General features: G+C 42.0%; 1 protein-coding gene across 8 annotated transcripts in view; it reads right to left on the reverse strand.

Moving 5' to 3' along the window:
- Nucleotides 1-16364, reverse strand: part of NUP210L (nucleoporin 210 like) — a 143259-nt gene that overhangs the window by 26609 nt on the left and 100286 nt on the right. For 7 of the 8 annotated variants that reach the window (XM_035279949.3, XM_035279945.3, XM_035279948.3 and 4 more), the window contains 4 exons: nucleotides 8612-8770; nucleotides 5896-5987; nucleotides 4404-4578; nucleotides 293-468 (listed from right to left, as the gene is read on the reverse strand). In XM_035279949.3, the coding sequence (XP_035135840.3) occupies nucleotides 293-468; nucleotides 4404-4578; nucleotides 5896-5987; nucleotides 8612-8770 (602 nt within the window). The remainder of the gene's footprint in view (nucleotides 1-292; nucleotides 469-4403; nucleotides 4579-5895; nucleotides 5988-8611; nucleotides 8771-16364) is intronic. The other variant, XM_035279946.3, reaches the window with a different exon arrangement.

Raw genomic sequence — 16364 nt, forward strand, 5'->3', positions numbered from 1 at the left:
AAATTAGCTGAGCATGGTGGTGTGTGGCTCTTATCCCAGCTACTCAGGAGGGTGAGGCAGGAGAATCACTTGAACCCGGAGGTGGAGGTTGTGGTGAGCCAAGATGGTGCCACTGCACTCCAGCCTGGATGACAAAACAAGATTGTGTCTAAAAAATATTTTTTTTTAACAGAAGAAAGATCAAATTTCAAATTCAGAATGTAAGAGGAATTTACTGGAGTTGGTATACAATACTAGTTTAATCTGCAAGATTTCTACCATAGTGTCAATAACATTCCTTTGACTTCCATACCTGTTCAGAGCCAGATAAAGCTGGGTATTGTGTGTGTGGAATTTCTCTCCAATGCTATTATAAAACTGAACAGTGAAGGTTAGAGACATGCCCAAGGGAAACGCTGACAGGATCCTTCCTTGGGCCGTGTATAGCTTGGGTTGGCTGCTCACTCGCAGGTATGTCACCGGTGCTACCTGTGGGAGATAAAACCTACTGGTACAGAGAAAGATGCATTGGAGAAGTGCCACAACCATATTCTGAGACTTATAATCAATGATAAAGAGTCATGTTTCTCCTCCACATGAAATAGCTTTTGATGTGAGATGACTGAAATCAGAATGAAAAGAAATATTACAGTATAGGAAATGTTTTTTGTTTGTTTGTTTGTTTTTGAGACAGAATCTCACTTTGTCACCCAGGCTGGAGTACAGTGGCATGATTTCAACTCACTGCAACTACTGCCTCCCAGGTTCAAGTGATTCTCCTGCCTCAGCCTCCCAGGTAGCTGGGATTACAGGCACCTGCCACCACGCCTGGCTTTTTTGTTTTTTTTTTTTTTGTAGAGACAGGGTTTCACCATGTTGACTAGACTGGTCTCAAACTCCTGACCTCAAGCGATCTGCCCACCTTGGCCTCCCAAAGTGTGGGATTACAGGCATGAGCCACTGTGCCTGGCTTGAAATGGGTTTTTAAAGTTTTTTTTTTTGAGACGGAGTTTTTCTCTTGTTACCCAGGCCAGAGTGCAATGGCGCGATCTCAGCTCACCGCAACCTCCGCCTCCTGGGTTCAGGCAATTCTCCTGCCTCAGCCTCCCGAGTAGCTGGGACTACAGGCACGCGCCACCATGCCCAGCTAATTTTTTGTATTTTTAGTAGAGACAGGGTTTCACCATGTTGACCAGGATGGTCTCGATCTTTTGACCTTGTGATCCACCCGCCTCGGCCTCCCAAAGCGCTGGAATTACAGGCTTGAGCCACCGCGCCCGGCTTTAAATTTTTTTTTTTGAGACAAAGTCTTGCTCTGTCATCCAGGCTGGAGTTCAATGTCTTGATCTCAGCTCAGTGCACCCTCTGCCTCCTGGGTTCAAGCTATTCTCTGCCTCAGCCTCCTGAGTAGCTGAGATTACAGGCACCCCCAAGCCTGGCTAATTTTTTTTTTTTTTTGTATTTTTAGTAGAGATGGGGTTTTACCATCTTGGCCAGGTTGGTCTTGAACTCCTGACCTCGTGAGCCACCCATCTTGGCCTCCGAAAGAGCTGGGATTATAGGCCTGTGCCAAGATTTTAATTTTTAAAGCTGTGGGAATGTGAAGAGAAGCTGGAGCTTTATGAGGAAAGGACTGTAACTCATCCATTTCGTGCAGAGTGCTCAATATTTATGGTTAAATAATCGATTACTTATCAGGAACACAATCTATATTGTGTTTTCACAGTGTAAGAGAGCTGCGATACAGTAAGTGAAGTTCAGCTTTGAATCATAGCTTTGTCATTTCATAGCCTCATGTAACTTTTCTGGGTCTCAGGTTTCCTATCGGTTAACGGTTAGATGGGGATAATAATGCCTACCTCATAGGGCTTTTGTGGTAGTTAAAAGAGATAATATACATAAAACAACCAACATAGTATATAGTAGATGTTTAATGCCTAAATTTTTTTGTGTGTGTTAAGACTAACATCTCTGAGGTATTTTCTCAGTTTTTTAACTCTAGCAACAAAGCTTTTTAAAAGGAGACATATTCTTGCGTTGTTTTCTAGGCTGCAGTGCAGCAGTGCAATCATAGCATACTGCAACCTCAAACTCCTGGGTTCATGCGATCCTCCACCTCAGTCTTCCAAGCAGCTAGGACTGCAGGCATGTGCCATCACGTCTGGCTAATTTTTTTCATTTCTTTTTGTTTTTTATTATTTTTAAATTAAATTTAATTTTTTATTGCATTTTAGGTTTTGGGGTACATGTGAAGAACATGCAAGATTGTTGCATAGGTACACACGTGGCAGTGTGATCTGCTGCCTTCCTCCCCTTCACCTATATCTGGCTTTTCTCCCCATGCTATCTCTCCCCAACTCCCCACCCCTCTCTGTCCCTCCCCTATTTCCCTCCAACAGACCCCAGTGTGTGATGCTCCCCTCCCTGTGTCCATGTGTTCTTATTGTTCAACACCCACCTATGAGTGAGAACATGTGGTGTTTGATTTTCTGTTCTTGTGTCAGTTTGCTGAGAATGATGGTTTCCAGGTTCATCCATGTCCCTACAAAGGACACGAACTCATCATTTTTGATGGCTGCATAATATTCCATGGTGTTTATGTGCCACATTTTTCCAATCCAGTCTATTATCAATGGGCATTTGGGTTGGTTCCAGGTCTTTGCTATTGTAAACTGTGCTGCAATGAACATTCGTGTGCATGTGTCCTTATAGTAGAACGATTTATAATCCTTTGGATATATACCCAGTTATGGGATTGCTGGGTCAAATGGAATTTCTATTTCTAAGTCCTTGAGGAATTACCACACTATCTTCCACAATGGTTGAACTAATTTATACTCCCGCCACAGTGTAAAAGTGTTCCTATTTCTCCATATCCTCTCCAGCACCTGTTGTCTCCAGATTTTATAATGATCGCCATTCTAACTGCTGTGAGATGGTATCTCAATGTAGTTTTGATTTGCATTTCTCTAATGACCAATGATGATGAGCATTTTTCATATGTTTGTTGTCCTCATGTATGTCTTCTTTTGTAAAGTGTCTGTTCATATCCTTCACCCACTTTTGAATGGGCTTGTTTTTTTCTTGTAAATCTGTTTTAGTTCTTTGTAAATTCTGGATATCAGCCCTTTGTCAGATGGGTGAACTGTGAAAATTTAATTTAATTTAATTTAATTATTATTTTTTTTAAGATGGAGTTTCACTCCTGTTACCCAGGTTGGAGTGCAATGGCGCAATCTCAGCTCACCGCAACCTCTGCCTCCTGGGTTCAAGCAATTCTCCTGCCTCAGCCTCCCAAATAGCTGGGACTACAGGCATGCACCACCATGCCCACCTAATTTTTTTTTGTATTTTTAGTAGAGACAGGGTTTCACCATGTTGGCCAGGATGGTCTCGATCTCTTGACCTCATGATCCACCCGTCTCGGCCTCCCAAAGTGCTGGGATTATAGGCGTGAGCCACCGTGCCCGGCCTTATATTTTTTTAAAGATGGTGTTTCACCATGATGGCCAGGCTGGTCTTGAACTCCTGACCTCAGGTGATCCACCCACCTCAGCCTCCCAAAGTGCTAGGATTACAGGCGTGATCCACCACGCCCGGCCATTTTTTTCATTTCTTTTTGTAGAGCTGGTGGGGGGGTCTCATTATGTTGCTCACGCTGGTCTCAAATTCCTGGCCTCAAGTGATTCTCCTGCCTCAGCCTCCCAAAGTGCTAGGATTACAGACGTGAGGCACCAAGCCCAGCCAATTTTGATAGCGATCCTTCTACACTCCTCCAACACAAACCCTTTTGCCAAAGCGGCTAGGAAGACGTATAAATTTAGGCTGATCTGTTTTATAACAAAGGCTCTAAAGTCCATTTTAATTTTATGGCTTATAACCATGTTAAGACTGACCTCTTATCTTTTTTTTTTTTTTTTGAGATGGAGTCTCACACTGTTGCCCAGGCTGCAGTGCAGTGGCTAGATCTCAGCTAACTGCAATCTCCACCTCCTGGGTTCAAGCAATTTTCCTGCCTCTCGATCAGCTGGGACTACAGATGTACACCATCACGCCCAGCTAATTTTTTGTATTTTTAGTAGAGAGGGAGTTTCACCGTATTGGCCAGGATGGTCTTGATCTCCTGACCTTATGATCTGCTCGCCTCAGCCTCCCAAAGTGCTGGGATTACAGGCATGAGCCACCACGCCTGGCCTGGCCTCTTACCTTACAGATTCATTTCTGACCCTTAGAGAAGTTTCTTCTTCGTTCTTTTTTCTGGTCATGTTCTGTCATGATAGAGAAGTTTCTGGTTCTTTTTGTTTTCTTTTTCTTTTTTTCTTTAATGGCATGATAAGAAAGTTTCTCGTTCTTAAAAAAAGAATATTGCTTCTTAAGGCCAGGGTATGCCTTTTATTATTTTTTTAGTAAGTCCCTGAACTCACCTGGACCCCAGTTATGGTTGTTTGGTTGACTCCAAAAGGTTCTATAGAAGTGACTTCCAATACAGCAGTACCTGCAATGGAACCAGCTTTCAGGAGCCCTTCGCCATCCTCCTCAATGACAGATGAATTAGGCAAACACTTGAGAACACGAGAACTCACGAAGGCAGCTCCTTCCCTAGGGAACAAGGAAATCAAGTGGCATCTTTCGGGGGTCTGACTGGAGAGAAAAGAGTAAAAGTTGCCAGGATCAGCCAGGCGCAGTGGCTAATGCTTGTAATCCCAGCACTTTGGGAGGTCAAGGTGGGAGGATCACCTGAGGTCAGAGACCAGCCTGGCCAACACGGTGAAACCCCATCTCTACAAAAAAAAAAAACAAAAACCCCCAAATTAGCAGGGCATGGTGACATGTGCCTGTAATCACAGCTACTTGAGAGGCTGAGGCAGGAGAATCACTTGAACTCAGGAGGCAAAGGTTGCAGTGAACCGAGATTGTGCCGCTGCACTCCAGCCAAGGTGACAGAGCGAGAATCAGTCTCAAAAAAAAAATTATTCAGCCAAAACAATTGAAAACAGGTATTCAAGTAAATATTTGCAAATGAATATTCATAGCCATATTATTCACAATAGCCAAAAGGTGAAAACAATCCACATTTCTATTAGCAGATGAAATGAAAAACTAAATGTGGTATTTCCATATAATGGAATACTATTTAGTCATAAAAAGGAAGAGGTACTGATACATGCTACAACATGGATGAACCCCAAAAACATTATGATAACTTAAAGAAGCCAACGTAAGGCCGGGCAAGGTGGCTCATGCCTGTAATCTCAGCACTTTAGGAGGCTGAGACGGGCAGATTACCTGGAGCTCAGGAGTTCATGACCAGCCTGGGCAACATGGTAAAACCCTGTCCCTACTAAAATACAAAAAAAAAAAAAATTAGCTGGGCATGGTGGCGTGACTACTCGGGAGGCTGAGGCAGGAGAATTGCCTGAACCCGGGAAGTGGAGGTTGCAGTGAGCTGAGATCGGGCCACTGCATTCTAGCATAGGCAACAGAGTGAAACTCCATCTCAAAAAAAGAAAAAAGAAGCCAACACAAAACGTTTCATATTGTATGATTTCATTTATATGAAATATATCCAGAATAACTAACACCATACACAGAAAGCAGATTAGTGATTGCCAGAGGCTGAGAGGAGGAAAGAAAGAAGAGTGACTGCTTCATAGGTATGGGATCTCCTTTGGTGGTGATAAAAATATTTTGGAGCCAGATAGCGATGATGAATATACAATATTGTGAATGGACTAAATGTCACTGAATTTTACACTTTACAATAATTTTACATTATTGGAATTTCACCTCATATAAAAAATTATTTAGGGGTTAGAAAAGTCTCCTAGAAGGCAAAGGTGTTCTTTCTATGTCAATGTTTTACTGAAGATACTTAAACTTAGATCCTAGCACTTCCTTCTTTTGCCTTTTCATTACCTGTTGGTATGGAGTTTGAGCTGAGAATTTATAGGCATCAGAATCTGCTCAGGTTGGTACTCTGGATAGAAAAGTTGGAGTTTTTCAAACACCTATCATGAGAAAATAATGTTTTTCTCATTTTTGGCAAAGACAAATTATAACTTTTACTTACATATGGACTTCAGTATAATCTCAGAGGGATTACATGCAAATAAATGACAACTACAAATCAACAGTCTGCTTAACTTCTAATTAGTCTAAAATCATCCACAATACTCTTCTCCAAAATGAACCAGGCAGTTAAAACATATCTAGGTATTCGGGCTGGGCGCGGTGGCTCACGCCTGTAATCCCAGCACTTTGGGAGGCCGAGGCGGGTGGATCACGAGGTCAAGAGATCAAGACCATCCTGATCAACATGGTGAAACCCCCGTCTCTACTAAAAATACAAAAAATTAGCTGGGCATGGTGGCATGTGCCTGTAATCCCAGATACTCAGGAGGCTGAGGCAGGAGAATTGCCTGAACCCAGGAGGCGGAGGTTGCGGTGAGCTGAGATTGCACCATTGCACTCCAGCCTGGGTAACAAGAATGAAACTCTGTCTCAAAAAAAAAAAAAAAAAAAAAAAACAACAACAAAACATATCTAGGTATTCTAGAAGATATAACCTAATATAAGCCCTGTTTCTGACTCTGAGGGACTGAGCATGTAGCAAAGTTTACACTTACCACATCTCCTGTATTACTTAGATGTTAGATATAAAATTAGTTTGAAATTTCTAATTTTAATTCTGGTAAAATGAAGTTTGGGAAAAAGAACCCATAATATTAAATTAGCATGAAACACCATCCAGGTCTTCCACCTAGTAGTAAAGTGCTCTTTCCTCTACTTCACATTGAATCAGAGAACCAAAGCCAAAATAAAGGAAAAAATAAAAAAGGAAAAGATAAAAAAAGTCCCAAATCAGAGAAAGTGAAACTTACTTGCCCCATACAAGTGATAACTTGTCTTTTGAATTCTAAAAACAACAGGGCCATTTAGCTTTTAGCCTGAGAATATCTGTAGAAACTATTCATACTTTTACACCTTATCGAAAGTTAGAATTACGTGTTGGTTTTTTTTTTGTTTGTTTGTTTGTTTGAGACAGTCTCACTCTATCACCCAGGCTGGAGTGCAGTGGCATGATCTTGGCTCACTGCAACCTCTGCTTCCCAGGTTCAAGAGATTATCCTGCCTCAGCCTCCTGAGTAGCTGGGACTACAGGCACATGCCACCACGCCCAGCTAATTTTTGTATTTTTAGTAGAGACAGGGTTTTACCATGCTGGCCAGGATGGTCTTGATCTCCTGACCTCGTGATCCACCCATGTTGGCCTCCCAAAGTGTTGGGATTACAGGCTTGAGCCACTGCACCCGACCAGAATAATGTTGTTTCCTAACTGGGATATATTTAAATGGACTTATATCAGCTGGGCTGGGTGGCTCATGCCTGTAATTCCAGCACTTTGGGAGGCCCAAGTGGGCAGATTACCTGAGGTCAGGAGTTCAAGACCAGCCTGATCAACATAGTGAAACCTCATCTCTACTAAAAATAAAAATATTAGCCGGGCATGGTGGTACGTGCCTATAATCTCAGGTACTCAGGAGGCTGAGACAGGAGAATCACTTGAACCTGGGAGGCAGAGGTTGCAGTAAGTTGAGGTCATACCACTGCACTCCAGCCTAGCAACAAAGTGAGACTCCATCTCAAAAATAAATAAATTAATAAAAATTTAAAATAGACTTACAATATCTGTGTCAGGTGGAGCAAATCAGAAATGAATCCCTCTCTAGTTACTATGATGTTCATATCCTGTGCTCCCGAAATGGGGAGTTGAAGGGAGCATGTATGCTACAGTTTCTTTTTTTTTTTTTTCCTACCCAGATTGGTCATCTGCAAGTACTAATAGTTTCTAATGTCAATAGTGTATAAAAGCAGCTGGGCACAGTGGCTCATGCCTGTAATCCCAGCAGGTTGGGAGGCCGAAGTAGGCAGATCATTTGAGATCAGGAGTTTGAGGCCAGCCTGGACAACATGGCAAAACCCCATCTCTACTAAAAATACAAAAATTGAGCTGGGTGCGGTGGCTCAAGCCTGTAATCCCAGCACTTAGGGAGGCTGAGGCGGGTGGATCACAAGGTCAAGAGATTGAGACCATCCTGGCCAACATGGTGAAACCCTGTGTCTACTAAAAATACAAAAATTAGCTGGGCATGGTGGTGCGCGTCTGTAGTCCCAGCTACTTGGAAGGCTGAGGCAGGAGAATTGCTTGAACCCGAGAGGTGGAGGTTGCAGTGAGCCGAAATTGTGCCACTGCACTTCAGCTTGGTGATAGAGCGAGACTCTGTCTCAAAACAAGAAAACAAAAATTATCTGGGTGTGGTGGCACATGCCTATATCCCAGCTACTTGGGAGGCTGAGGCAGGGAGAATTACTTGAACCCTGCAGTGAGCTGAGATCATGCCACTGCACTCCAGCCTGGGTGACAGAGTGAGACTCTGTCTCAAAAACAAAAAGCAAAACTATATACAAGCAATCAGCAGGAATGATAAAAATCTAGGAACTACAAATCTGTTCCAGGAATTCCTCTAACAATTCTCTGTCTCTATTCAGACTAAGCTCTTCGTGGATGGTAAGAGTATATAACTTTCTTGTCCTTGATATACAAAAACAAGATTTAGATTTGGGAGCTTACCAGGATCTGTACTTCATCAGAGAGTTCCAACAAATTCCCCTCAAACTGCCCAGAGGCACCGTTCATGCAGTGAGCAGTGACCTTGATACTGGTCTGGCCTGCTGCTTTTGTGTGGACAACCATGGCAAAGTTATGCTCTACTGGGAGCTGTAGAGAAACCTAGACAGTGAAGGGATAGATTAAGAAATATTCATGAATAAACACGGTGCTTCCTTTTTTTTTTTCAGCTTTTTTAATGTTAAAAAAAGTTTAAATAAAGTCAGGGAAAGGTGGGGGGGGGTGAGGGATAAAAGACTACAATACAAATAGGGTGCAGTGTATACTGCTTAAGTGATGGGTGCACCAAAATCTCACAAATCACCACTAAAGAACTTACACATGTAACCAAATACCACCTGTACCCCAATAACTTATGGAAAAATAAAAACTAAAAAGTCCCTCAGTCTGGAGAGAAGTGATGTGATCTCGGCTCACTGCAGCCTCGACCTCCCATGCTCAGGTGATCCTCCCACCTCAGCCTCCCTAGTAGCTGGGACTACAGGGGCACACCAAAAAATAAAAATAATTTTTGTATTTTTTGTATACCTGGTGTTTCACCATGTTGCCCAGGCTGGTCTTGAACTCCTAGGCTCAAGCGATCCCCACCTCAGCCTCCCAAAGTGCTGGGATTACAGTTAATTTTTTGTTTTTATTTTTAATTTTTGTGACTACATAGTAGGTATACATATTTATTGGGTACATGAGATATTTTGATACAAGCATAGAACCTGTAACAATCACATCAGGGTAAAGAGGGTATCCATCACCTCAAGCATACTTAAAAGTTGAAACCTTTTTTGTTTTCTTGGAGACAAGGTATTGCTCCGTTGCCAAGGCTGGAGTGCAGTGGTGCAATCACAGCTTCCTGTGGCCTCAACCTCCTGGGCTCAAACAATCCTCCCAAGTAGCTGAGACCACAGGCATGTGCCACTATGTCCAGCTAATAAAATTTTTTTTTTCTCTAAAAACAGGATGGTCTTGAACTCCTGGGCTCAAGTGATACTTCTGCCTTAGCCTCCTAGAGTGTTGCAATTACAGGCATGAGCTACTGTGCCCAGGTACATTTATCCTTTCTGTGTTACAGAAAATCCAGTGATACTCATTTATTTTATTTTGAGACAGAGTCTTGCTCTGTTGCCTAGGTCGGAGTGTAGTGGTGTGATTTCTGCTCACTGCAACCTCTGCCTCTGGGGTTCAAGCGATTCTCCCTGTCTCAGCCTCCCAAGTAGCTGGGATTACAGGTGGCTACCATCATGCCTGGCTAATTTATATATATATAAAATTTATATATATATAATATATATATTATTAATATAAATTATATATTATATATAATATATACAATATAATATATATAATTTATAATTATATATAATATATATGTATAAATTATATATATAAATTTTATATATATATAAACTGCGTTTTAGATTTGGGGTACACATGAAGAACATGCAGGATTGTTGCATAGGTACACACATGGCAATGTGGTTTATTGCCTTCCTCCCTGTCACCTATATCTGGCATTTCTCCCCATTTTATCCCTCCCCACCTCCTGCTGTCCCTCCCCTAGTTCCCCCCGACAGACCTCAGTGTGTGATGCTCCCCTCCCTGTGTCCATGTGTTCTCATTGTTCAACACCCACCTATGAGTGAGAACATGCGGTATTTGATTTTCTGTTCTTATGTCAGTTTGCTGAGAATGATGGTTTCCAGGTTCATCCATGTCCCTACAAGGGATATGAACTAATTGTTTTTTATGGCTGCATAGTATTCCATGGTATATATGTGCCACATTTTCCCTATCCAGTCTATCATCGGTGGGCATTCGGGTTGGTTCCAAGTCTTTGCTATTGTAAACAGTGCTGCAATGAACATTTGTGTGCATGTGTCCTTATAATAGAATGATTTATAATCCTTTGGATATATACCCAGTAATGGGATTGCTGGGTCAGTTTTTATGTTTTTAGTAGAGACAGGGTTTCACCATGTTGGCTAGGCTGGTCTTGAACTCCTGACCTTAGGTGATCCACCCACCTTGGCCTCCCAAAGTGCTGGGATTACAGGCATGAGCCACTGTACCTGGCCTAGTTATTTAAAAATATACAATAAATTATTGTTGACTGTAGCCACCTTGTTGTGCTATCAAATACTAGATCTTACTCATTTTATCTAACTATATTTTTGTACTCATTAAGCATCCCCACTTCCCTCCCACTCACCCACTATGCTTTCCAGCCTCTGGTAGCCATCATTCTTCTATCTTCATGAGTTCAGTTGTTTTAATTTTTAGCTCTCACAGGTAAGTCAGAACATGCAAAGTTTGTCTATCTATACCTGGCTTATTTCACTTAACATAATGTCTCCAGTTCCATCATCCATGTTGTATACATAACAGGATGACAGGATCTCATTTTTTTTTTTTTGGACAGGGTCTCACTCTGTTGCCCAGGTTGGAGTACAGTGGCACAATCATGGCTCTTTGCTGCCTCAATCTTTAGGGCTCAAGTGATCATCCTGCCTCAGCCTCTCGAGTAGCTGCGACTACAGGCATGTACCACTTACCCTGGCTAAATTTTTTTAAATTTATTTTTTGTAGAGACTGGGTCTCACTATGTTGCCTAAGCTTGGCCTCAAACTCCTTGGCCCAAGCCATCCTCCCACCTTGGCCTTCCAAAGTGCTAGGATTACAGGTGTGAGTTATGGTGCCCAGCCATCTCATTCCTTTTTTATGGCTAAGTTGTATTCCATTGTATATGTGTACCTCATTTTCTTTATCCATTCATCTGCTGATGGACACTTAGGTTGCTTATAAATCTTGGCCATTATGAATAGTGCTGCAATAAATATGAGAGTGTGGGTATCTCCTTGATATAGTGATTTCCTTTCTTTTGGGTATATGTCTAGCAGTGGGATTGTTGGGATCATATGGTTATTCCATATTTAGTTTTTTTTTGTTTTTTTTTGAGACGGTGTTTCGCTGTTGTTATCCAGACTGGAGTGCAATGGCACGATCTCGGCTCACCGCAACCTCTGCCTCCTGGGTTCAAGCAATTCTGCCTCAGCCTCCCGAGTAGCTGGGACTACAGGTGCGCACCACCATGCCCAGCTAATTTTTGTATTTTTAGTAGAGACAGGGTTTCACCTTGTTGACCAGGATGGTCTTGATCTCTTGACCTCGTGATCCACCCATCTCGGCCTCCCAAAGTGCTGGGATTATAGGCGTGAGCCACCGCGCCTGGCCCATATTTAGTTTTTTGAAAACCTCTGAACTATTCTCCATAGTGACTGTACTAATTCACATTCCCACCAACAGTATATGAGAGTTCCCTTTTCTCTATGTCCTTGCCAGCATTCATTGCCTGTCTTTCAGATATAAGCCATTTTAACTGGGGTGACATGATATTTCATTATAGTTTGATTTGCATTTCTCTGATGATCAATGATGTTGAGCACTCTTTCTTTTCCTTCTTTTTTTTTTTTTAAATTTTTTTGAGACGGAGTCTTGCTCTCATCCAGGCTGGAGTGCAGTGGCGCAATCTTGGTTCACTGCAACCTCTGCCTCCTGGGTTCCAGCAATTCTCTTGCCTCAGCCCCCTGAGTAGCTGGAATCACAGGTGCACACCATCTTGCCCAGCTAATTTTTTTTTCTGTGTATGTGTGTATGTGTGTGTGTACATACATATATATATATATATATATATATATATATATATATATTTTTTTTTTTTTTTTTAGACAGAGTCTTGCTCTGTCCCTGAGGCTGGAGTGCAGTGGCACGATCTCAGCTCACTGCAACCTCTACCTCCTGGGTTCAAGAGATTCTCCTGCCTCACCCTCCTAAGTAGCTGGAATTACAATCATCTCACACTGCGCCCAGCTAATTTTTGTATTTTTAGTAGAGATGGGGTTTTACCATGTTGGTTAGGCTGGACTTGAACTCCTGACCTCGTGATCTGCCTGCCTCAGCCTCCCAAAGTTCTGGGATTACAGGCATGAACCACCATGCCCAGCCTTATTTTTGTATTTGTTAAGTAGAGACAGGGTTTCACCATGTTGCCAGACTGGTCTTGAACTCCTGACCTTGTGATCTGCTTGCCTCAGCCTCCCAAAATGCTGGGATTACAGGCATGGGCCACTGCGCCCTGTGGTTCCATATACATTTTTTACCCTGTTTCATATGCCTGTTTGCCATCTGTATGTCTTCTTTTTTTTTCGAGATAGTCTTGCTCTTTTGCCCACGCAAGAGTGCAATGGCACTATCTTGGCTCACTGCAACCTTCACCTCCTGGGTTCAAATGATTTTCCTGCCTCAGTCTCCCCAAATAGCTGGGACTACAGGCGTGCACCACCACACCTGGCTAATTTTTGTATTTTTAGCAGAAACAGGGTTTCAGAATGTTGGCCAGGCTGGTCTTGAACTCTTCACCTCAGGTGATCAACCTGCCTCAGCCTCCCAAAGTGCTGGGGTTACGACACACAGGCCAGTTCGCCTGGCCTGTATTTCTTCTTTTAAGAAATATCTATTCAGGCTGGACGCCGGTGGCTCACGCCTGTAATCCCAGCACTTTGGAAGGCTGAGGCGGGCAGATGGCAAGGTCAGGAGATCAAGACCATTCTGGCCAACATGGTGAAACCCTGTCTTTACTAAAAATACCAAAAAATTTAGCTGGGTGTGGTGGCACATGCCTGTAATCCCAGCTACAGGGGACGCTGAGGCAGGAGAACCACTTGAGCCAGATAGTTGGAGATTGCAGTGAGCCAAGATCACGCCACTGCACTCCAGCCTGGCAACAGAGTAAAACTCTGTCTTTAAAAAAAAAAGAGGAAAAGAAGTATCTATTCAGATCTTTTGCCCATTTTAAAATCTGATTGTTACATACATGTTTTTCCTATTGAGTTGTTTGAGCTGCTTATATACTGGATGTTAATCCTTTGTTAGATGGATAGTTTGCAAATATTTACTCCTATTTTGTGAGTTTTCTCTTCACTTGGCTGATTGTTTCCTTTGCTGTCCAGAAGCTTTTTAATTTGATATGATCCCATTTGTCCATTTTTGCTTTGGTTGCCTGTGTTTGTGGGGTATTACTCAAGAAATCTTTGCCCAGTCCAACGTTCTGGAGAGTTTCCCCAATGTTTTCTTGTAATAGTTTCATAGTTTGAAGTCTCAGATTTAAGTATTTAATACACTTTGATTTGATTTTTGCATATGGTGAGAGATAAGGGTGTAGTTTCCTTCTTCTGCATATGAGTATCCAGTTTTCCCAGCGCCATTGATTGAAGACACTGTTTTTACCCCAGTGTATATTCTTGGCACCTTTGTCAAAAGTCAGTTTCTGCAGGTGTACAAATTTGTTTCTGGGTTCTTTATTCTGTTCCATTGGTCTATATGTCTGTTTTTATGCCAGTGCCATGCTGTTTTGGTTACTATAGCTCTGTTGTATAATTTGAAGTCAGGTAATATAAGTCTTCCAATTCTGTTTTTTGCTGAGGATGGCTTTGACTATTCTGGTTCTTTTGTGGTTCCATATACATTTTAGATTTTTTTTTCTATTTCTGTGAAGAATGTCATTAGTATTTTAACAATATTGATTCTTCCTTTTTGTGAACATAGGATACCTTTCCATTTTTTGTGTGTCCTCTTCAATTTTTTTTTTTTTTTGAGACAGAGTCTAGCCCTGTCCTCCATGCTGAAGTTAAATGGTGCTATCTCAGCTCATGGCAACCTCTGCCTCCTGGATTTAAGCAATTCTCCTGCCTTAGCCTCCTGAGTAGCTGGGACTATAGGTGCCCACCACCATGCCTGGCTAATTTTTGTATTTTTAGTAGAGACGGTTTCACCATGTTGGCCAGGCTGGTCTCAAACTCCTCAACTCAGGTTAATCTACCTGCCTTGGCCTCCCAAAGTGCTGGATTACAGGTATGAGCCACAGTGTCTGGCCTCTCTTCAATTTCTTGCATCAATGTTTTGTAGTTTCATTGCGGAGATATTTCACTTCTTTGGTTAAGTTTATTCCTATATACTTTATTTGTAGCTATTGTAAATTAGAGTACTTTCTTAATTTCTTTTTCAGATTCTTTACTGTCGGCATATAAAAATGCTACTGATTTTTGTATGTTGTTTTGTATCCTGCAAGATTATTGAATCGGTTTATCAGTTCTAATAGTTTTTTGGTGTAATCTTTAGATTTTTTCAAATGTAAGATCATATCATCTGCAAACAAGGATAATTAGACTTCTTTCCTTCCAATTTGGATGGTCTTTATTTCCTTCTCTTGATTGTTGCAGCTGGGACCTCCAGTACTATGTTGAATAACAGTGGTAAAAGTGGGTATCCATGTTTTGTTCCAGATGTTAAAGGCTTTTCCCATTCAGTATGATACTAGCTGTGGGTCTGTCATATATGGTTTTTATTGTGTTGAGGTACATTCCTTCTATACCATTTTTGAGGGGTTTTATCATGAAGGGATATTGAGTTTTATCAAATTCAGCCTCAACTGAAATGAATTATGGCTTTTTTTCTTTTTCTTTTTGAAGACATGGTCTCACTCTGTTGCCCAGGCTGGGGTGCAGTATTGCTTATGACTCACTGCAGCCTTAACCTCCCCAGGCTCAGGTGATCCTCCTATCTCATCCTCCAGAGTAACTGGGACTATATGCCCAGCTAATTTTTGCAGAGATGGGGTTTGGCCATGTTGCCTAGCTTGGTCTTGAACTCCTGGGCTCAAGTGATCCACCCTTCTTTGCCTCCAAAGTGCTGGGATTACAGGTGTGAACCACTGGGGCTGGAGATGATATGGGATTTTGTCCCTCATTCTGTTAATAGGATACATCACATTGATTGATTTGTATATGGTAAGCCATCCTTGCATCCCTAGGATGAGTCCTATGGAGTCATAAGGAATAATCATTTTTTTAGTTTTTGTTTTTGTTTTGAGACAGGTTGTTGCTCTATTGCCCAGGCTGGAGTACAGTGGCACAATCATGGCTCAATGCAGCCTCAATCTCCCTGACTCAAGTGATCCTCCCACCTCAGCCTCCTAAGTAGCTAGGACTACAGGCACATGTCACCATGCCTGGCTAAATTTTAAACTTTTCTTTGTAGAGCCGATGTCTCACTATGTTGCCCAGGTTGGTCTCAAACTCCTGGGCTCAAGTGATCTTCCCACTTCAACCTCCTACAGTGCTGGGATCATAGGTGTGAGCCACCATGGCTGACCATGAATAATCTTTATTTTTAATTTTTAAATTTTTAAAAAATTTTTATGGCAAGCTTGTGAGTGAATAATCTTTTTAATGTATTGTTAAATTTGGTTTGCTAGTATTTTGTGAGGGTTTTTGCATCAATGTTCATCAGAATTATTAGCCTTTAGCTTTCTTTTTTTGATAGGTCTTTGCTTGTTTTTGTTATCAGGGTAATAGTGGCCTTATAGAATGATTGGTATTAGTTCTTTAAATGTTTGGTAAAATACAGCAGTGAGACCATTAGGTCCTGGGCTTTGCTTTGCTGGGAGACTTTGTGTGTGTGTGTGTGTGTGTGTGTGTGACAGAGTCTCACTCTGTTGCCCAGGCTGGAGTGCAGTGGCGTAATCTTGGCTCACGGCAACCTCTGCCTCCTGGTTCAAGTGATTCTCCTGTTTCAGCCTCCTGAGTACCTGGGATTATAGGTGCTTACCACAATACCTGGCTAATTTTTGTATTTTTAGTAGAGATGA

This window comes from Callithrix jacchus, chromosome 18 (assembly GCF_049354715.1).
Source record: "Callithrix jacchus isolate 240 chromosome 18, calJac240_pri, whole genome shotgun sequence".
NCBI lineage: Eukaryota > Metazoa > Chordata > Mammalia > Primates > Cebidae > Callithrix > Callithrix jacchus.